The 22,537-nt window shown below is 35.8% G+C and overlaps 1 protein-coding gene across 1 annotated transcript in view; it reads left to right on the forward strand.

The window, feature by feature from the left end:
- Positions 1-22,537, forward strand: part of LOC113231315 (integrin beta-nu-like) — a 53,871-nt gene that overhangs the window by 26,281 nt on the left and 5,053 nt on the right. The window contains exons 6-12 of the mRNA XM_026465589.1: positions 3,685-3,874; positions 5,249-5,370; positions 11,794-12,123; positions 12,904-13,076; positions 15,060-15,251; positions 16,859-17,028; positions 19,542-19,757. Coding sequence (XP_026321374.1) covers positions 3,685-3,874; positions 5,249-5,370; positions 11,794-12,123; positions 12,904-13,076; positions 15,060-15,251; positions 16,859-17,028; positions 19,542-19,757 — 1,393 coding nt within the window. The remainder of the gene's footprint in view (positions 1-3,684; positions 3,875-5,248; positions 5,371-11,793; positions 12,124-12,903; positions 13,077-15,059; positions 15,252-16,858; positions 17,029-19,541; positions 19,758-22,537) is intronic.

The following is a 22,537-nucleotide window of genomic DNA, read 5'->3' on the forward strand; positions in this document are numbered from 1 at the left end:
CATGTGCCCTTTAGATCCTTGTGATTTAAAGCTCTGAGTGGTACTGCAACTGCTATGGATAGGCGTGTCGCTTACCATCAAGTGCACGGCTTGTTCGTCCCGTTACTTAGTTATTACTAAAAAAAGAAGAAACAAAATAGTAGCAGTAGAACTCCTTGTGAAAGAGTTCGTCCAGAGATACTTCTCCTTATCACCTTACCTATTTCGGTCGTCAAGCATTAATGTGAGCATTACTGCGTTCCGGTTTTAAAGGGTGAGGGTGCTGGTGAAATTATAGGCACATGGAACTTCTCAACATTAATGTCTCTGGGCGCAGTGGCAGAGTCCCTCAGATATTTGCGATTTAAAGCTCTGAGCGGTACTTAATACAACTGTTATGGACAGGCGTGTCACTTACTGTCTACTATAGGGTTTTTCAACAAGAACTTTGTTTTGTAAATCAAAATAAAACAATAATTTAGATAACGATGATATTCAAATTTTTATTGATTAAAAAAAGTATGGTTAGGCAATTATGAATGAAAAATGATATCTGATATATGTCCACCACGACCACAGTTACAGATATCCATTCTTTCATAAAAGTTTTTAATCACTCTTTGTCAAAGGTTTAGTCTATTTTGTTAATAACTTCACAAATTTTGAGTTTTAAGGCTTCACACAGCCACCGAAACAATGAATTTATCGCAAACTAAATTCCCCGATTGCATAATTTTACGAAATTCAGGCGTGCTGGCTGATTTTTTGTAGGGTTATGTTAAAGACACAGTCTATACGAAGCCAATCGAATCGATTGCAGTCTTAAAACTCAAAATTCGTGAAGTAACTAACGAAATAGACCCACCATTTTGTCAAAAAGTGATTAAAAACTTTGATGAAAGAATCGATATGTGTAACTGTGGTCGTGGTGGACATTTTTAACACAATAAAAATTTGAATTATTGTCATCTAAATTTATTGTTTTTTTTGTTGAAAAACCCTTTACATAGGCGTACGACTTGTTCGTCTGATGTCATAAAAAATAATATAGTAGAGTTCTATTTTTTTAGTATTTTTCGATATTACAGAATATTACTCACAATTTGAGTTTGTCGAGATACGTAGTCGTGTTGTAAGGTGCAGTCTATTCACATTATAATAATTCGTCAATTATTTAAATTGCCGAGATAGTGAGGTCAAATGACATGTTTTATAACAGCATTGTTTTAAGATTGTAAAATGATGTTTCTGTAGGTAGGTACCTACACAAAATTGCAACACGTAGGCTAGAAAGATTATCGCATGTATTTTTGTTGTTGCCCATCATTACGGAAATAAAATAAGATGTATCTCAGTTCAACATTCATTAAGCGAGCAAAACATTCTTAACATTTAATGTGTTTTGACTGTACTGTGGGAGCGTAGCCGTGGTTATAGCGTAGAGGAGGAATATAATCGTAATTAAAGATTTAGGTTCAAATCACACAGTCGCAGAGTCGACTCGTCGCGTCGGCGTCGTGTCCTGTTTTTCAACTACAACGCCTGAGACGCTTCACTCCATATTTGCATAACACAAAGAACCATGGCAAAATCATAGTTAAAAGAATTCGTTAGCGTCTTCAAATGTCTTAATTACAAGTTTGAATAAAATAAATTCATTCGGTTTTTAAATTATAATAGCGGCCTATCTAAGTCTGGAAATAAAATCATATTTAAAACAAACTCTAATGACTAATTAGTATGTTCTTAGTTTTAACGTTGAGCGACATCTAGCCACCAAAGAAGGAATTTCAGTACCAACGTATAGATCTGGTCCACATTTAGTTCACGTAACACCAAACGTACTGATTCGAACGAATTGTAATAAACTAATAAAACATTAACTACTTCATTACAAAAAATGAAATCGATAATTTCTTCTCCAAAATGCCACGTGAGAAAATGGTAAAACTGACAAAAAGTTCCCAAAATCAGGGATAGATGGCACGTTTCACAAAAAAAATATTTTTCCGAGTTACTAGTGCAATCGTCTGTATGTTATTAATTAACTCAGTTTTTTTGTTATGGCTTAACTTCACGCCTTTTGACCATACTAGTATACAAAATAATTTCCTCAGAACTTTCGTCATGTCAGAAACCCGCGGCACCATTTAGCTTCTATTGCCTCTGTTTAAGGCTTCTGTGGTTCATTTTGATATAATAATACACCGAATATATTTTATTCAATCACGTAACACATAACCCCCAAAACTTTAAGCCGGAATATCTTTAATTTCTGACTTTTCAGAATAGTAAACCCAACACAAAATTTGTTCAGGAATTTCAACTCCATATTTTTACATATGTTTCATAAACAGACGCATACAAATTATGTCAACAAAAATTTGTATGGGAGTTTGCCATTGTCCTTTGTGCTATAGACGAAAAACATGACGCGTCGCGACGCTTCGACTCTGCGCCAGTGTGAATTGAGCCTTACTGCGAGCGTTCGAATTGTCCAGAACTCCCCGCGATCTTGATTTGACAACAACCTTCCATTTTTTACACAGTTCTAAATATAGAATAGTATCATCTAAACAGCCTACACACACACACAGTCTAAAACTTAAAAACTGGAAAGTAAATAGGATTAAATAATATGAATAAAATTGGGTCAACGCGGCAAGGTGCCCAAGATGCTGACAGCGTTCCCCCTTTGTATGGCTACGCTAATGCTAATTAAAATTATAAACAGTATTCTCTTTTAAATACCTTAGGCCGTTGTCAGTTTTGTTTACAATTATTTTAAATATACAATATATTCTAGGACCGTACAGTATTTGAATTACTTGTAACTGAATGCGTATTTTAGTCACTACGTAAAAATGTATTTCGTAATTGATATTTCAAATATCTGACAGTAATATTAGAGTACCTTCGTGGTGTCCAGTTAGAGGTAAAAATTATATTATTGTAAATTTGTTTTATTTGACATCACAATAACCCATGTCGTATTTAATTTTTTCAATATATACGTACGTGTATTTTAAATACATACATGTATTTTGATTTTGTTAAAAATATAGCACGTATTTTGTTGAGTTCTACAAATATCCAAATTATACTGCACGATATTGAAGTGAGATCCAAAAGAATGGACAATTTAGTAATTAAACTTTTAAATAATAATTTTTAACAAATAAAACCAAAAAAGTAGTTTTTATTTCATTTTATAAAGTCGATTCAACATGTACGAGATTTCTTTGACTAATCATCGCTGGCTTTTCCTGTCAATCTAGAACATAAAAGTATGTGGACAGTACAGAGGTGTTTTAGTTCCAAATTGAATATTATATTTTGTTGTGTTACTTAGGTATTCCAACGAAATGGTCTCATTTGTACCCTCCCGTTGACAACACCTATATGTACCTATATTCACGTGAAAAGGACACCACTTTGAGAGTCCAAAAAAATTACGATTTTTTAGATATAATAATAATAGATAGATTTTATTATAGATGGAATTTTTTATAGTTAGACTTTATTTTAGATAGAATGTTTTAGTAGCGTGGAGCTCCTTGTGAAAGAGTTCGACTTGTCAACTTATATCTCAGGTTGGCGGGCGCAGTGGCAGGGCCGCTCAGATCTTTGGGATTTAAAGCTCTGAGTGGCACTGCAACTGTTATGTCTCGTCACTTGATATTACAAAAAGAAACTTCTTTTTAGGTTGAAGAATTCATAGCAAGTGTAAACCAAAGTTCTGTGTCAGCAAATGTAGACAACGCAGAAGCCCAATTGGACGCTCTGGTACAGGTGTTGACTTGTGGAGAGAAGATCGGGTGGGCGGAGCATAGCAGGAAGATTGTGCTCATATTGACAGACGGAGTTTTGCACTGGGCTGGAGACGGGAGGCTTGGTAAGGTGATCTTTAGGCTCAATTTACATTGACACAGAACGACTTGGAAGCGAATTTTCGTAACCATAGAAAATGAACCTAGTGTCAATTATATAACGTACAAATTTGATACGAGCCAAATTTCCGCTAATTTTATTGAAACTACTCTTCATTGTAATTCCAAAGAGACTCCACTGGGATCATATTGCAATTAATTAATAATTTAACTGCCTCCTTGGCAACTCTAACTGCCCCAGGTTCGATTCCCGGGCCGGGAGAAATATTTGTATGGCCTACATTTATTTCCCTCGTGAGTTCGGGTGCAATTTGTGGTGGTCTACCTCTGTGTGTGTCCATGGCACCCGCGATACAGGGTATCCCTAGAGCGGGGCTAAAAAAAAATAAAAAATAAAAATTGTTGTTTGAAAAACAAACTGTATGTTGTGATTAGCATCCGAAAATAGTTTTTTTTTATTATTATTACATTTTTCAATTTACAATTTACAAAACAAAAACAATGTGCATAAACCACATTGTACACAATTTAAAAAATTGAAAACATATTGATATTATAGTAGGTGGCATAACTATACATATCTCCGTGGCAAATATCACAGGCAACGCGCCAAAAGCATTTTAGAAAAAGCAGACACACACACATACATTACGAATTAATGGTTAGGCGCAAACCAGCACCACTAGCCCAACAAACAATGTAATGCTACTCATTGACAGTGACGAACGCTTTGAAGTCACTAAGCATTGGCCCCGTACATAGAATATTCGACACAAAATTCGGTATAAACGAGTAATAAATACACAAACAACTTATATACTGGGTGGTAAGATTTTTCTTTTGTTACTGTTAGGAGTGAATTTATTTTAATTATAAGTTTTTTTATAATGATATATGTGGGTGTATTTCTAAATATAGTGAGGTTAGGTTAAATGGTGCGTACATAACCTAACCTCCGGTTAAAAACACCCACCTCAAACGTCATTCATCCCCTAGTTTACCACTCTTAGAGGTGGAATATTTTCTTCAAATTTAAATGGGACCACTTCTGAGGTATCCTCTTTCCAACAAAAAAAGAATCATCAATATCGGTTCACAAATGGCGGAGTTAACAGGCGAATTGAGAACCTCCTTCTTTTTTTGAAGTCGGTTAATAAAAATACAATAAAAATTATGTGACCATTTTAAATTCTTTCTATATTCCTATGTTCTGTTATATAAGGTAAACCTAGAAGATAACTTTTGTGTACAAATTTGATATTTCTATCATTGATCTTATTCTTTAACTTAATTGGTTTCATTTCCTATTTTATAGTGATGATACATAACATAATTCAGAAAAAGTAGCTGTAGGTAGCAAATTTTCATTATATTTTCAGGTGGCGCAACAATGAAAAACGACGAAAAGTGTCACCTAGATGAGGACGGGTACTATTCAGACTCTGTAATTTACGACTACCCGACCATTGCTCAGATTCATAGACTGCTAGGCAAATACAAGGTAAGATATCGTTTTGTTTGGTATTAACAAAACAACCTATTTACGAATTTAAAAATCAATTGTACTCTTCTAACCTTCCGAACGCTATGTTCTCTTACGCCTTCTGCTCTATAAGACATAAGTATGTACGTAGATTGAAACAGAAAATATACACACACTGGCACAATTAGCGGAATAAAAAGCAAAAATACCAATATAAACTGGTAACGTTTGTATTTCAATAAATAAAAAATTCGACATAGGATAGCAATGAAATTAACGTGAAGTAAAAATCAAAATGACACGAAGTACATTTTTTTTAGAGTTTGTGACAAAGCAGAAATGGCTGAAAATTTAATCGACTACGAATAAAGACATTGTCTCTAATTTTATTTGTTATAAATAAAATGGAAAAGCTGAAACTGTCTATTTTTCCATGTGATAAATGAAATTTGATTCATGATTTTTTTCTAATAAAGAAATTTAAATTGCTCTCCTGTAATATTTTCCAAATGCACGTTAGACGCTTTATCTTTCTAGCGTCGTAATAATAATTAACTCTAAGTTTAATAAATTAAAAACTTTTTCAACTAAATTTCGAAATTTACAAGAACGCAAAAGCAAATCACCAAAACTCAGAAACAACTCGACATAACTCCTTCTTAAAGCCCCTTTAAACCATTCTCGCCGTTAAACCATACCAATCATAAGGTTCTCATTCCCACTGCACGAGTGAGCAGGAACCGCCAATAACTATCTACTCACCTCGAACCACTCGACAAACCTCTATTTGCACGAAATTGAAACATATGTGAATAAATGAGAAAAATGATAGTCGACTATTTTTTTTTTTTTTTTCAAATTAAATCTCAAATAAAAAAGTAAAATAACCGGCCAGACTTTTAAAAAAATACTGCATTATATTGGGGTTTTGACTAGTGATCCCCTAAATGTGTCGGTAAATGTATCTATATAAAATATCCTGTAGTAAAGAAGACACTGTTCTGCGATTGGAAGAAAGAAAGAGAGAAATATTTATTCAGCATATTAAGACCAGGGCGTCTATTCAGTTCTCCGTCCTAGATCTATCGGAAACAATTGTTGTCAAATAAGTAACACTCGACCAAGTTAAAAGAATATGTCAATTATGAAACTTCATTTTTTCATTACTGATGGGTGGGCCTGGCTATCCCCTGGACTCCGTGGGCCGGGATTACCCTGGACACCGCTCGTACGCTTCTCTCTTTCAGTCTTCTATAATTTTTCTTCTTTTTTTATCATTTTAATCTTCTGTAATGTTTCTTCCATAATTTTTCTTCCATGATTTTTCTTCTATAATTTGATTTTCTTTTTCTTTCTTGGTATTAAATCTGTCTTGCAGTCTTTATTGTTATGTTGTTCAACTGTTCTTATAAAAGATATGTTCGCTGGTATGGGTCGTCATCTCATATTATTAAAAAGGATGGACGTAGATGGTAGACTGAAATACGTTGATTTAAAGAGACGTGTTTATTGTTCGGTCTCCAGAATAAAAGTGGCAAAATATACGATTTTAAATAAAACAAACTTAATTGCCAACCAAGCAATACGCACCACATGTTGCAGTAAGACTATAGATATAGTCTATCTGTACTACAGCGTCATGAATCTTTTAATTTCATCGAATATTACGTACTTGAAGAACGCCTGCTTACAAAAGAAGCTGCTGTAAAACTGGTTGTCAGTTGCAGTAGTTTTTATAGGATCAGATGACACGAAATTATTGGTGTAGGTTAAGAGTAAATTATAACAACTAATAACAAGTATTAGTGTCGTTTGGGTACATTTCCAAAAATAACTGAAATACGTACGTACGATAACAGAACATAGTACGGTACGCTAGCATTTAAAACAAGCGCGTTTATTTATTTACACTCATTGAGTATATAACCAGAAATAGAGACGGAATGTCATTTAATTTGTTTGAAAACTATTCTGCCATATCATTACTGTGACAACTGCGCTCCGATTGGCCAATTGACGGGTGTTGTCAATTGTTTCACTTCAATATAACCAGTTAACTTGAGCTTTGCCATAATGGACGAAAATTGCATAATTACATATATAATATTTAATTACCGATGAAATTTGATTCCCTTTGTTTTGTAATTAGATGTTTTGCTGTTTTTCCCCCACACCACCGAATGGAACAGCACGCCATTGTTAGAGAAATTATCTTTATTACAATAAATACAGAATATTTTTGTAATATACGGAGACGTACACACAGGTCACCTTTTGGCGCTGTCTATATTTCAGTACAAATGAGAATTGATATTTATAAGTGATGTATCACTGATGAGCAGGGATCGGAATAGGTAAAGTTATTTCACCTACACTTCGAGGAACATAGACAGAAAATGGAGACTGCCTTACGACAATATTTTTTAGGTCCTAGACCTGTCCGGGATTCGGGAAATCACTTAAGTACATTAAAAATTGACGTAATTGGGGACAGACAGGTACACTATATTTATCTTAACTTTGCGACACAGTAAAAAATATTGTCGTAAGGCAGTCTCCATTTTCTGTCTATGTTCTTCGAAAAAACTTACTTATTCCGATCTCTGCTGATAAATTACCGGAATGTATGGCCCTTATTTCGTCTCTATTTCTGGTTATATACTCGATGTTTGCACTAAACTGGACTTAGTATTATTGCAATACATTCTAAATACCTACAATTGCATCTTGTTTACTAGTAACTTGAAGTATTGTCACAGTTCATGATACTCGATTTCTTAAGTTCTAAAAGAGAATGGGAGTGGTCTATTTACATATTATCAAGGACCTAACATCACATTGCTTTAGTTGTGTACAACGTAAACTAAGCCGAATTAATTCATCTACTATGTTAGAGTACAATAATTGCTTCATTAGAATTGAAGTAGAAAATTAAAAACAATTGTAATATAGTAGCTTATGTGACTGTTACATATAATGAAAGGGATTAAAACTAGGGATTGCAATCCGGCGTCATTTTCAGTCCGGCCGGCTACGACCGGATTCCCATCAATCCGGCCGGATCCGACCGGATCCGGCCGGATTGATTAAATCAAGATGATTTTCGCTTTTTAGTACATAATAAGTGAATTAATCAAGTGTCACTGCACTTACATGTAGGTAGTTTATAAAAAAAACACAAATATATAAAATCAACTTTATTTCCTAACCAATGTTAAGACAAATAGACAACAAGAAAACAATTAAAATTTAGTAGTGTAGGTAACTAGTAATAATTTTACGACTTAACGAGTAGCTCAGTCTTTCTAGATTTCACTTTCACAGATATATCAATTTATAAGTAACAATATCAATTATCAAGTAACTATAATATCTAATAGATACAATTAACCTTACGTAATTAACTGAAATGAGATCAAAATCATTATTAAAGTATTTGAGAATGCTAACAAACAAGTCTTATAGGTATTTATGATTATGACAGACACCATCATGAATTGATGAATCTGTCGAACGAATGAATGGCAAAAATTATCACAATAATGAGTTTAGAACTCTTTAGTTTAATCAACTTACGATAAATAGTTATTTTAAGTAATAATTGTAAAAAAATATAAGTATTAAAAGAAAATCAATATTGATTTTGAAAATAAGATCGTAGAAAACAAATATTGTTAATTGTGTCATCAGCTAAACGACTTCTAATAGAGCTGCAAATATAGCCTGCGGCCGAAAAGGCCCTTTCAGCTTCTACACTTGTCGGCTTTATTGTCAGCAAATAATCATGAATAGCAGACAAGTATTCTCCTCGGACTCCATCGCTTTCAAATGTCGTCATTTCTTTTTTTAGGATTTTATCAAAATCTTTCTCTTTTTTAGTATGTACGCTATAACACGTGGCTTCTTTCTGGATTTGTAATTGTAATTCTTCCTGTAATGTCAAATCTTTCCTTAGTGATGGTGAATCTAAGTTCTCTTCTACTTTTTTTTCTATGTTTTCTTCAGATGTATCTTCTTGAATAACTCTTTCTAAGATTTTTGTCATTTCTGATCGTATGACTTTTTTCTTTGGCATAGTAAATGTATTATGTTTTTTATAATAAGAACAATATATAATAACTTACATTTTGATGAAGCAGCGACAAAACAAAACACATTTATTTCTTCGCGCGACTCGCGACTCGCGAGGCAAATAATGACTGTCTGGCGGTGGCGCGACGCGGATACGGGGGAATGAGCGGGCGAAGCGTAGTGGGGGTGGGGCGACTCGGCGACGAACGACTCGCACGCATGAACATGCATCAACATGCAACAGCTGTATTATTTTCCCACAAACTGCTAGCACCGGATCCGGTCTTCGGATCCAGTATATTGGTACCGGATCCGATAACCATAAAATGATGCCGGATCCGCCGGATTACCGGATCCGTTTTTCCGGATTGCAATCCCTAATTAAAACACGAGTGTGGGTTTATAGACTTATAGGTTTATAAACTGTTTTGTTAGAACAAATTTCTTTTCTGTGAAAATGTTATTATTGCATACTATTAGCATCAAATCATCGATTTTATTATTACATTCAAATTTCGAGCATCTCTGAAAAATAAAACTATTTGAGGGATTCGCTCTGGGCCTTTTGGAGGGAAAAGTGTCGTTTTTATTTTGACTTTCAATTATTTTGTGAAATCTAGTTTAAAGTGGAATAGGATAGTGCTATTGTGCCTTAATCGAAGATTAAAACGCGAAATTATACGAATCTCGAACTAAAATACCCGTATCGGCTCGTTCTAAGGAATCCCAAGTCAATCCAAGCACGCCGCCGCCTCAAATTGCCTATCCTCTTTGTGGCGGCCATATTTACAGAAACATAATTAAACGAAGATATGGCTCAAAGGATTTGTATCCAAGCCAAAATTATTAATAAAAAAAATAAAAAAACAATTTGATTCGACCTCAATTCTAATATCAGTCGAGATGAAGTTTTATTCGAAATGAAATGTCTATAGCAAACAATTTTGCCAATTTCACGCGTTACGAACGATATGATAGTTGGGCCCGACTCTTGTTTGTCTATGAATTAAATAAAAACTACGGTTGTGTGACATGCGTGAGAAAAGTTATTATTTGCCGCCATTTCGCCAGTCGTAACATGCGGTTCTTGAACACATGATGGTGAGCTTGTAATATGTGTATAGATAAAGCAGTATATGTAACTGTATATAATTAGGCATTAAAACATTCGTGTCATATTTTTATGAAATTTAGCTGTCAGCTCGTTTCGTTAACCCACACTCGTATTTTTTGCCTTTCATTATGTAACCGTCACATAAACCACTATTAAGTTTTTGTTGTACTGTCTGACACTTTTTAGACCTGTTTTTGGTAGTAGGCTTAGTCGAATAAATTAACAGGACTGTTAATCTCCATACCAGAGATGGTAACTATGAAGAAGGTCAAAATTCCGTCTTATATTTAGATGGCGCTGTAATTTTCTGCACTTTGACTAATGTACGTGTCGATAGATGGCATTGTGTGTTACAAATTAATTAATTAATTAACGCTTCCTACTAAGGATAGATGGCAATAATCCTAAACAAAATAAAAGAATAGCCGGCACTATCCATAAAAATCTATGCAATAAGCGCCATCTAGATGATTCGTTTGTTATCACTAAAAATTAGAATAGCTGATAAACAATGGTCGGAAAAAGTTAAATTAAAATAGCTACAAGGAGCAACATAGAGTTGTTAAAACCACTAAATATTAATTAATTATTTTTTAACTAATTTCCGGAAATGGTTTTAATGCATCGTAGGACAAAACTACTGACCTAGAGGAAGTCCAAGTTGGATTTTAAAGTAATTCTAATGGTGCCATGTAAAAAATGCAGTAAATAACCGACCTTTTACCAAAAGAATTCTTTTAAAATTAAAGAATAATAATTAAAAATTTTATTCGCAAGGGGAATTTTAGGACATTTTAGTTTGCATGAGAATAGTGATCGCGCTCTAAAAAGATTTTATTTAAATTCAAAAACACATTGTAACAGATGTTCATGAATTCGAACCACTAGCAGAAATGTCGTATTTTAAAAAGAAAATGTTCACAAAAAACTATTGGACGCTTAAACAAGACTACACAGTGTTATTTTTGATAGCCTCACCCATACTCGTATATGACTATTTACGTTCATAAATTTAATAAAAAGAGTAGTACCTTTCTTCTGGAAATCCGGAATCCGAAAAAGTAATTAATTAATTGGTGGATTTAATAAGTCTATGTTGCTCCTTATTGCAAAGTTGTTAGTAATTTACAAATAATTAGAAATGAAACTATTTTACGAATTTCAATTGTGTATAAAAAAAATTTGTTAGATTACCTGCTTTTGGCAATCGCGAGAAACTAAGAACAGCCCCATAAATATATATATTTCTTTCCCAGGTAAATGTAATATTTGCAATAACACAAGAACAGAAATCTCACTACGACAGTCTCCATGAACTTCTTGGCGATTTCACCTACGTAGCAAAACTCGAAAGTGACAGTTCCAACATCCTCAAAGTAGTCAAAACAGGGTACGAAGATATCGTAAGTGTAGTAGATTTTCAAGATGACGCAAAGAAAGGACCAATTAAAGTGAAGTATTTTACCGACTGTGGCGTGGAAGGAGCCCCAATGATTGAAGCTACCAAGTGCACTGGCGTTGAGCATGGCATGACGTTGAACTACGAAGCTCATCTTACGTTGGATCATTGTCCGACCTATGATAAGGTGGGTTGGAAATTTTTAACACGTATAATTTTTGCTTATTTTACATGACATACATATCGCACTGTTGGTACAATAGTGTATTAACTCAAAAAGTGTATTTTTTTCAGAATCGATGAAAAACTAATTACTCACTTCCCGCAAAATTTATGTATAGGTTAAAGATTATTACAGACTCTATTTTCGACGACATAAATATGTGTAAATTAAATAAAAGGGAAAAAACTATTTCATATTTTTGGGTAAGGATTGTTTTGGCCAGACTTCAATTGTTTTTTACAATATTCTAACGACGGTTTTATTATCGTGTAGGGAATTAAGTTTCAAGTTCAGATATGATTATAGTCCTGAATTTCACATATTTTGAATTACAACACTATTGCAATAGCAGTGCGATAATATGTCAAAATGGAAGTCGTAAAGTTTTACATTGTAAAGACGCATGTTTTCCCATAATCTCACTTGAAGTTAAGTGCGAGGGCCGATGGCACGAGTTTGTTCAAAAAGAGCCTATACACTCAATCTTTGAATAACCCCAAGTTGTAGTTTTAATCACAACGTACCGGTACAACCAGTCAACGCGTTTCGAGTTCGCGAATTGATCAGCGACAAGACCTTAACGTTCCGGAACCACATATCGTGGATTTGTTCAAATCCAGCTACCGTGTCCAGGGATCATAAGGTCCTAAGCTCGGAGATTGTCGGACACTCGTGCAATAGTGCCATAGCGCCTAGTCTCCTGTACGTGGACAGTTGTTATTTTATGTTGTCTCTTATTTTCAGTCCACACAAACCATATTGATCACTGAAAGTCAGCTCGGTCAGGATTCCATGACGTTGACGGTGGACCTTCAATGTGGGTGCGATTGCAAGGCTGAGTCTCCGTCTCTCATGTCCCATACTTGCGGGCCCAAAAGGCATCTTGTTTGCGGGGCTTGCTTGTGCAACCCGGGATGGTAAGAAATCGAATTTACTAATACTAGTAATAGAATTTTTTAAATACAGAGTAGGTTTTCATGTCTTCAAAAACTTTCTTGAACCTATGGTAACGTGTGTTTCGCTTAACCGAATCTATCACACTTGATATTAACCTTTTTTAATAACCTTTACTAACCTTATAAACTATTTCTGTCTTGGCAATTTAACAGAGCCACGGTTAGAGGTATTTGTACGTTGTTGTCGATTGTAACTTGTTTGCCTATAATATATAAGACGTTCTGATTTCCTACAAGATGAATCACGTGTTAATTTGTGACGTACCGCAACGCATCATGGCGCTTTCAAGTTACACAAACACCAACCTAGACTCACTCGTGGTTACTTTTCATCACGTTGGTTTACGATGTTTGCCATAACAAGAATGTCCAAGTTAATCTTGTGGAAGCAGATGTGTCCATTATGTTTATTTATGTATTCAATGTAATTTGACCTGATTAGCAGCAGATGTATCGCCAAAAGATATTTGTTTGTCTATATATTTTAGAATTAGCTCTGATGAAATTATTTTCTACGAAACATTGCGCTATGCGCAAACGCAGACACTTTTGGTTACCGACACAAAAGCCTTGTCGCTCCGTCGTAAAGTCACAGATATCTTTTCCATCCTTCAATTCCGGTTTCTGTTCTCACTCCTTCGCGTTCATGCGGGCAGGGTTTGGAATGCACTTCCTATTACTGTTCACGAAAGTAAATCGCTAGCTATTTTCGAAATGAGACTTAAGGAGCATTATTTGTTGACTATTCCATCCTTTTCTTAAGTATTATTTTATGAAATATGTATTTGTGTAAGTATCGATTTCTTAGGTTTTCGCGATTGTTACACATAGGAAATGAAACTATTTTTCCGGATTTAAATCGCGTATGTTTGTTTTTTTCAAACAAACCGACATTTCTTTATAGGTCCCATGGTCAGGGTTGACTGAGGTGGTGGTACAGTCATCAACCAGTTATGTCTAATATCAATGCAAAACACCCTATTTTTTCACTAAAGTTACAAAAGTTATTAATTTAGGCTAATAAATGTGTAGATTAAGCGAGCCACTATGAGGGCAGTTTACAAATAAAACCCCCAGTACACGCTAAAAAATTTGACGTGTCTGCTACAGAAAGATGAGAATGGTCTTGTACACGACAAGATCTAGCACGAAAGCATGTCGTGTTTGTTGTAGACAAGAAAATGATGAGTATGTTATACGATACGAATGCTTTAGGACAGACGTGTGTAGGGTAAAATGTGTCAGTGCATTACGAGTTTTCCAGGTAGCTGTCGTTTTACTACCGGCTGTGGGAAGAAATATGATGTTGTGTATGTTGACTGACAATGCATCTCACTCCGCTCCATACAATAACGGCAGATCGCGTCGTAGCGGGGGTAGACAAGAATTTTTTGTCTTGTCAGTGTACACAGTTCGTGTGTAGAAATGACATGAATTCTTGAATAGACCCGGCGACTTTTCTTAGCGTGGACCCACGTTAAGAAAATAAAGGAAATAAAGATAAAAAAAAAATTGTATGAAATAACATATTCACTTCTAACGCAAATATTATTAGTTACCCGTTGCTTGTATCGAACACAAGACACTTAAGTGGTCAAGTTAGCGCGGCTCTTTAAAACAGAGTCAATAGTGCCTTTTTAACCAATTTCAAACATTTTTGTGTTGGTATGTTTAATTACTCCAACACTTGAGAACCGATTACGATGATTCTTTCTTTGTAGGAAAGAGGGCACCTCAATTATGATCCCACACAAATCTGAAAAAGCTATCCTACCTGTAAGAGTGGCAAATTAGGAAACGAATCCGGTTTATATAAAATATATAACACTTGGCAAATAGATGTATTGAACACAGCTAAAGCAAATAGGCAAACTTTAAGGTTGATTTTATTTTAAGCATAAATAGAGACGAAATGGAAATACGGAATTTAACATATCGTTTCAGGTCAGGCCCCAACTGCGACTGTTCAACGGAAGACGAGGCAGCATCAGCAGCGTTGATTGCTAAATGTCGTGACGCCAACGCGACGCGATCGGTCCCTTGCTCAGGTGTAGGAGAGTGTATCTGCGGAGAATGTGACTGTGACGAAGGATATAATGGGAAATATTGCCAGTGCGAAGACTGCGGAATTGCGAAGTGAGAAGCATTATCAGCATTTGTTATCTTATGATTACTTCTTCTTTAGTAGCAGTCATCGAGTACCTATATAACCAGAAATAGAGACGAAATGTCATTTATTTGTTTGAAAACTGTTCTGCCATATCATTACTGAGACAACTGCGCTCTGACTGGCCAGCCCGAGTTCGAAACAATTGACGGGTGTCGTCATTGGGTGTAGTCAACTGTTTCACCTTAAATCGACCAGTTAACTTGAGTTTTGTTATAATGACGAAAATTGGAAAATTACATATTTAATATTTAATTACCGATGAAATGTGATTCCGTTTGTTTTGTAATTATATGTTTTGCTGTTTTTCCCACACCACCAAATAGAATAGCACGGCATTGTTAGAGATATTATCTTTATTACAATAAATACAGAATATTTTTTGGAATGTACGGAGACCTCCACACAGGTCAGTAGTTGGCCTGTCTATATTTCAGTGCAAACGACAGTTGATATTTATAAGAGCTGTATCGCTAATGTGTTACCAGGAATATATGGCCCTTATTTCGTCTCTATTTCTGGTTATATACTCGATGGTAGCAGTAGAGCTCCTTGTGAAAGAGTTCATCCTGGGAAGTATTGCCACATATGAAATTTGAAATTGCAGACATATGAGACTTGTCAACTTAACTTGTCAGGGTGACGGGCGCAGTCGCAGTACCCCTCAGATCTTTGCGATGAACTCTGAGTGGCACTGTAACTGCTGGTCAGGCGTGTCGCTTACCACACACGATTTGCTTGTCTCGTCACTTAGTATTATTAAAAAAACTTTAACACTTTATATTGTAAGTAGGTATTGTAGAGAACAATATTTTCTTTCGCACACACTCATATTATAACGTCACGCCAGACTGCTACGCACAGGTCCCAGGTTCGATTCCCGGGCCGGCAGAAATATTTGTATAGCCTATATTTATTTCTCTAGTGACTTTGGGTGTAATTTGTTTATATGTGTGTCCATGACACCCGCGACACAAGGTTTCCCTAGTACAGGGCTATATTGAGTGTATTATTATTATATTTTTACTTACAAATACCTTAATCCCTCTTGTTGGTTTTGAATGAAAACCAGCGCCTTGGAAACTTTGGCATATGCTGAGTCAGCGCCCTTTTACTGCTATGACAATAACGTTATGTAATTTTTAAGTTTTTTTAATATCACGATATTTTACTCCTCTAGTTTGTTATAAATTAATACAAAGATCGAACACTAAGAAAAATTCCTTCGATTCAGCTGGAAAATTATAAAAAAAAATTATTTTTTATTTATTTCAACCGTGCCAGACGCTTTACCAACTGACCTACGGAACGCACCACCAGATCTTTCGAATTACTCTACGTGCTTGTTGCAGATCTTTATTTTTGGTTTTTAACGACTTTTTGATGTAGCCCTGTCTGTGAGAAATCTAGTTCTGTATAATTTTATATATTTTCAATATTGTTAATTTTGAATAAAGTCACGTTTTCACTTTTGCGTTTAATGTGAATTTGTGTCATATTGAAATGAATTTAGTTTATCTATCTATATATCATGACTTGACAATGACAAGCAATAACAGGTTAATCAAATTGTTAGAGACAACGAACTGGAATGCGGTGGCCTGGAACGTGGCGTGTGCGCTTGCGGGAAGTGCTCTTGCGAATCCGGATGGACCGGCGACACGTGCTCCTGCCCCTTGGATAATGACACTTGTATCGCACCTGAAGCTGAGCAAATTTGTTCAGGGCGCGGAGTATGCGTCTGTGGTATGTATATTACAGTACTGTAACGGGGTTTAAGGAGCGTAGCAAAGGGCTCGATCCGACGGCGAAATAAAGTAAAAACGCAACTTTATTGTTTGTTGTACAAAAAGACGCAAAACGGGAGGTCCGGTAGGTGCTCCTACACAACCCATACGCTATTAAAATGTCTTTTTTTTATAATACCAAGTGACAAGGCTTCCAAAGTAAGCTACACGTTTGTCCGTAACAGTTGCAGTACCACTCAGAGCTTTAAATAGCACTGCCACGGCGCCAGTCACCCTGTGACATAAGTTGACAAGTCCCATGTGCTTGTAATTTCACCAGCACCCTTCAAAACCGGAATACAGTAATGCTGATAGAAATAGGTAAGGTGGCAGCTTCCCTGGACGAACTCTTTCACAAGGAGCTCTACTAGGTACTACCTAATTTGGTCCAGTAGTGCCGTACACACATATAGAATTCGAAAATAAAAAATACGTTTTTTTACATTGACACTTTGAAGCTGGCCGCTGATGGCCTTGACTACGCCACCGAATGAATGGGCGAGGTAAAGGTTCATAACCCGTAAAATAAAGAAAGACTAAGTAGCGTGTCTGAAGGCGCTCAAATGTGCACGAACCTCGGCTCAGGACGCCACTGGGGACTTCCGCCAGAAGGGCGTTGTAGGAGAGTGTTTGCTTGTTATGGAAGAGAACTCAAAAATACATTCTTTACTTAACTACTTATGGTACAGAGGGAAAATCTTAACATCACGTTTTAATAATCGCTTTGAAATGGTCAATGCCATCTAGCGGCATCGTGTCGAACTAAACTCCTTTACAGTGCAAAAATATTAATATTTGTTTAAACAACATAAGCTATGCCGATGACATGGTGCTGCTGGCGCCATCGATCAGTGCATTGAGAAAACTAATTGAAGTGAGTCATATGCAACATTCCATGGCTTGTTATATAATGTTAAAAAGTCGGGAGTTTATGATCTTTGGAGCCGCCGATAGGAAGAGTCCTACGTGTGCACTTTCTGTACTACTTAATGGTGCTCCGTTAAAGAGGGTTAGCCACTTTAAATACTTGGGACACTATGTTACCGATGACCTCAAGGATGACCTGGATATACAGCGCGAACGGAGAGCACTCTCGGTGAGAGCAAAGAAGCTTGCCCGCAGGTTCGCCAGATGTACGGCAGCAGTTAAGAAAACATTGTTTAAAGCTTTCTGCACACCAATGTACGCTAGCGCTCTGTGGAAGGGCTACGCTCAGTGTTCTCGGAATGCTCTGTGCGTGCAATACAACAACGCCTTCAGGACGCTGTTGGGGCTGTCACGTTTCTGCAGTGCCTCAGCCATGTTCACTGACGCGCGCGTAGATAGTTTTACGGCTATAAAAAAGTAAAAAGTCGGCATCGCTACTGAAGAGAATACGTGGCAGCCCCATTAGCCACCTGAAGACAGCTGCTGACAGGAATGAGTGCCCAATTATGCGGCACTTAATACATAATACAAAGTCCCTGGTAAAATATAAGTACTAATATAGTTTTAAGTCTGTACCTACTAACATTTGATTGGATCTCAGTTGTCTCAATAAATAAATGTTATTAATATTATTATTATTAATAATAATAATATTCAAAATTACATTTTAAAAACGCTTGTCGAGTCGTACCTTTGGTATAATAAGACCACATCTGACCATACGCCAAAAGTGCTTTCATCACATAAAAGTCATAAGAATACCACGAACTAATCGTACATGAAACAATTTATACCTATAAGTACATTGTACGCGTAATATTTTATAAACTTTACATAAATTTAAGTATAAAAAGATATCAACTAATTTCATTCGTAGTATCTTTAAAACTCTCTCTCTTGAAAAGTTGTCATTTTCCAGATGTAACCTTACTACAAGGATGCGTAGTACTGGTAGTATAGTTTGTCGCAAACGCCTTGAAAAAAAGTTATAGCAATTTTATTTTTAAGTATGATTGATAGTACATTAAAGTATAAACCTCACCGCATAATAGAAAAACACGCGTCAGTATAAAAAAAGAGCTTAATTCTCTATATTTCACACTAGGGATGTTGCGAATATCAGCATTCGAATTCATTGATGCTGATATTCATTGCTTATGTTAGAATCATCAGACATGACCTAAAAGACACGCTGGAATAATTCACCAAACCTTCCAGAAACAGACTGTAAGCCGCAAAAGCAGCTCAGTTGTTATTTTAAAATATAACTTAGATAAAATCCCACAACGAACAAGTCTGGCAGATTGATTGTTTTTATGCAGATTGATTCTTTCGTTAATAAATATCACAAAATAATTGAAATAACATTTAATTATAATACGAAAGAAAATGTTTTTTTCTTTAGATAGATACTGTAAGGATGTACATATTTCGTATTTTTTAAATACGTAAAATCAGCACCCGCATCAGCATGCGCTGATGTGTAAAAAACCTACATCAGCAACAATTACGTTTCACACAACAACAAAATTTTAAATGTTCCAGGCGTTTGCGAGTGCTCGTCAGTAGACAACGATGATAACAAATACACCGGCCAGTACTGCGAGGTTTGTACAACCTGTAAGGATCCGATGTGCGCCACGACAGAGTCCTGTGTCTGGTGTCACCTGAACAACACCTGCACCGACATGTGCAGTAACGAGGGGTACAACTACACTGTTAGCAACAGGATGATGGAGCTAGGTGACTACAATATAACGGGTAAGTGGATATTTATTATTAGCAGACGGAGTTTGTAAAAAGATCCCATTAAAAAGTGCAACATTCCCGTCCAAACTAGGTATTTAAACTTTTTCTTTTTATAATTTCAAGTGACTATGTATCTAAGTGATTACCATCAGCTTACCAGCTACACGCCTATCCGTAACAGTTACCAGTGCCACTCAGACCTTTAAATTGCAAAGATCTGAGGGGTACTACCACTGCGCCCGTCACCCTGAGACACAAGTTGACATGTCCCATGTGCCTGTAATTTCACCAGCACCCTTACCCTTCTAAACCGGAACGCAATAATGCTCATATTACTGCTTGGCGGCTGACATAGGTAAGGTGGCAGTACTACTCTGGACGAACTCTTTCACAAGGTGCTCTACTGCTACTACCTCCGTGGCCGGACGGGTTCGATTCCCGGGTCGGGAAAAATATTTGTAGGGCGTTATTTTTGTTTGGGCGTAATTTGTGGTTGTCTATGTGTGTTTCCATGGCACTGGCGATACAGGGTTTCCCTAGTGCGGAGATAAGAGTGTGTGCGTTATTATTATTTGTATTATTATATTATTTCTGTGCACTGAACTAATAATAAAGTGTGTGCTTACAAATAAACAAATCTCTGCCCTGTATCTACTCATTCCACTATTTTTATTGAACAGTGTAGCCATTTTGAATGATAAATCCAGTGCAATTATTCCAAAAGAAAAATATTTTAGTACTATTAGAGTTCCTTGTGAAACAGTTCGTCCAGGGAAGTACTGCTACCTTACCTATTTCTGCCGCCAAGCAGTAATGTCACCATTACTGCGTTACGGTTTTGAAGGGTGCTGGTGAAATTATAGGCACATGGGACATCTTAACTGGTGTTCTTGGCTAGTGTGTCTCAAGGTGACGGGCGCAGTGGCAGTGTCCCTAAGATCTTTGCGATTTAAATCTCTGAGTGGTATTGCGTCTGTTATAGATAGGCATGTCACTTACCACCAGGCGCACGACTAGTTCGTCCTGTCACTTGGTGTCATAAAAAAATATTTCTCAACCAATTATTCTTACTCAAATAATTAATTAAGTTCTACACAAAAATCATGTAACACATTTGGTCACGGTAAAGGTCGTATTTTGGCAAAATATGCACTTGACTCTGCACTACTGGGCACCACGACCTACAGGTTTCCTGCATCACGCCAAAGTTGTTATTTATTATTTAGTTATTAATTGCTTTTTGTCATGTGTATTTATATTAATTTGACTGCCTCAGTGGCCGAACAGTGACCATGCTGATCTGCCACGCAGATTCGATTTGATTCACAGGTCGGGAGAAGTATTTGTATGGCCTACTTTATATATCAAACCCACGTTTGTGTGTAATTTGTTGTTGTCTATGTGTGTTTTATTGTCTATGTGTGTGTGAGCGTGTGTTTTATTATTATAGTTGTTATTAATTTTTTTCCTTATTTTTTTTGTTAATTTTAATTTCTGTTTTGTATTTGCAAATAAAAGACTAAAAAGTATTAAACTGGTAAAACTTTATTAAACTTAATGATACGCTCATTACAGTTATTGAACAATTTTGGAAGACTTCTCTCTTCAAAAATGGCCGCTGTTATTTTCAAATACAAAAAAATCGGTGTTGCTACATTAATACTTAAAACGTCTTCTATTTATTTTATGGAATGAAATGTTTCAAGCAAATAATATGTTGCTCGCTATTATCTTGCATGTGGCAAGATAATAAACGTGTTATATTTCTATCTAAATCACACATACAGTTATAACAATGTCTACATAGAAGAATAGGTAATAAAAGTCAAAAGAATAGAGTCATAATTACATAATTTGTGGTCGCGTTAGCAAGGAGACAAATACTACTAACGTTCCGACTGCGGTTAGTGGCTCAAAAAGTTAGAGTAAATAGTTGAGCCACGGCACTAACATAGTCCGTTATACCCGAACTTAATAGGTACTAAACTAAAATACGAGTATGGGTTTGTCACAACATCACACGAGTGTTTTAATGCCTAAGTATGTGCAGTTACATACACTGCCTTATCCATACACATACGCTCTAGATGTGTTCAGGAACCGCATGTTACGACTGGCGAAATGGCAGCAAATACAAAAAAAGCTTTTCTCACGCATGTCACATAACCGTAGTTTTTATTTAATTCACAGACAAACTAGAGTCGACCCCAACTCTCATATCATTAGGTAACATTAGGATATCAAGTAGGTAACGTGTGAAATTTGTCAAAATTGTTTGCTATTGATATTTCATTTCGAATAAAACTTCATTTCGACTGATATTAGAATGGAGGTCGAATTAAATTGTTTGTTTTTCAGAGATGTTCGAATTTTTAATGTCATAATAAAATCGAATTCGATAATCTGCGCGTAAACACGCGCATTTCATTCAATAAATCGATTCTAAATATAATAATTTTTGTTTAAGTATTTGTTGATGACAAGTAGTCGTAATAATAATATAGTAGAACAATACTAGAATAAGACACGGACACTAGCCCGTTACACCAAGTACCAAGTACTAGAATAAGATAGTTAAGTCCTTTCTTTGACTTTATTCCTTTATTTTTTACAATGGAAGCGTTAATCGTGGAAAATTTGTCACACAATCTGTTATCAGTGCGAAGAATAAATAACACAAACTGTAAAGTAATATTTAACAAAGACTATGATGCTGTTATTACTGTTATACACACAAAAAGGACAAATTTCTTGCAAATCTAATGGAAATCTATCTATACATACTAGATTGC

The sequence above is a fragment of the Hyposmocoma kahamanoa genome, unplaced genomic scaffold (genome assembly GCF_003589595.1).
Source record: "Hyposmocoma kahamanoa isolate Upper Pololo Valley unplaced genomic scaffold, ASM358959v1 65, whole genome shotgun sequence".
NCBI lineage: Eukaryota > Metazoa > Arthropoda > Insecta > Lepidoptera > Cosmopterigidae > Hyposmocoma > Hyposmocoma kahamanoa.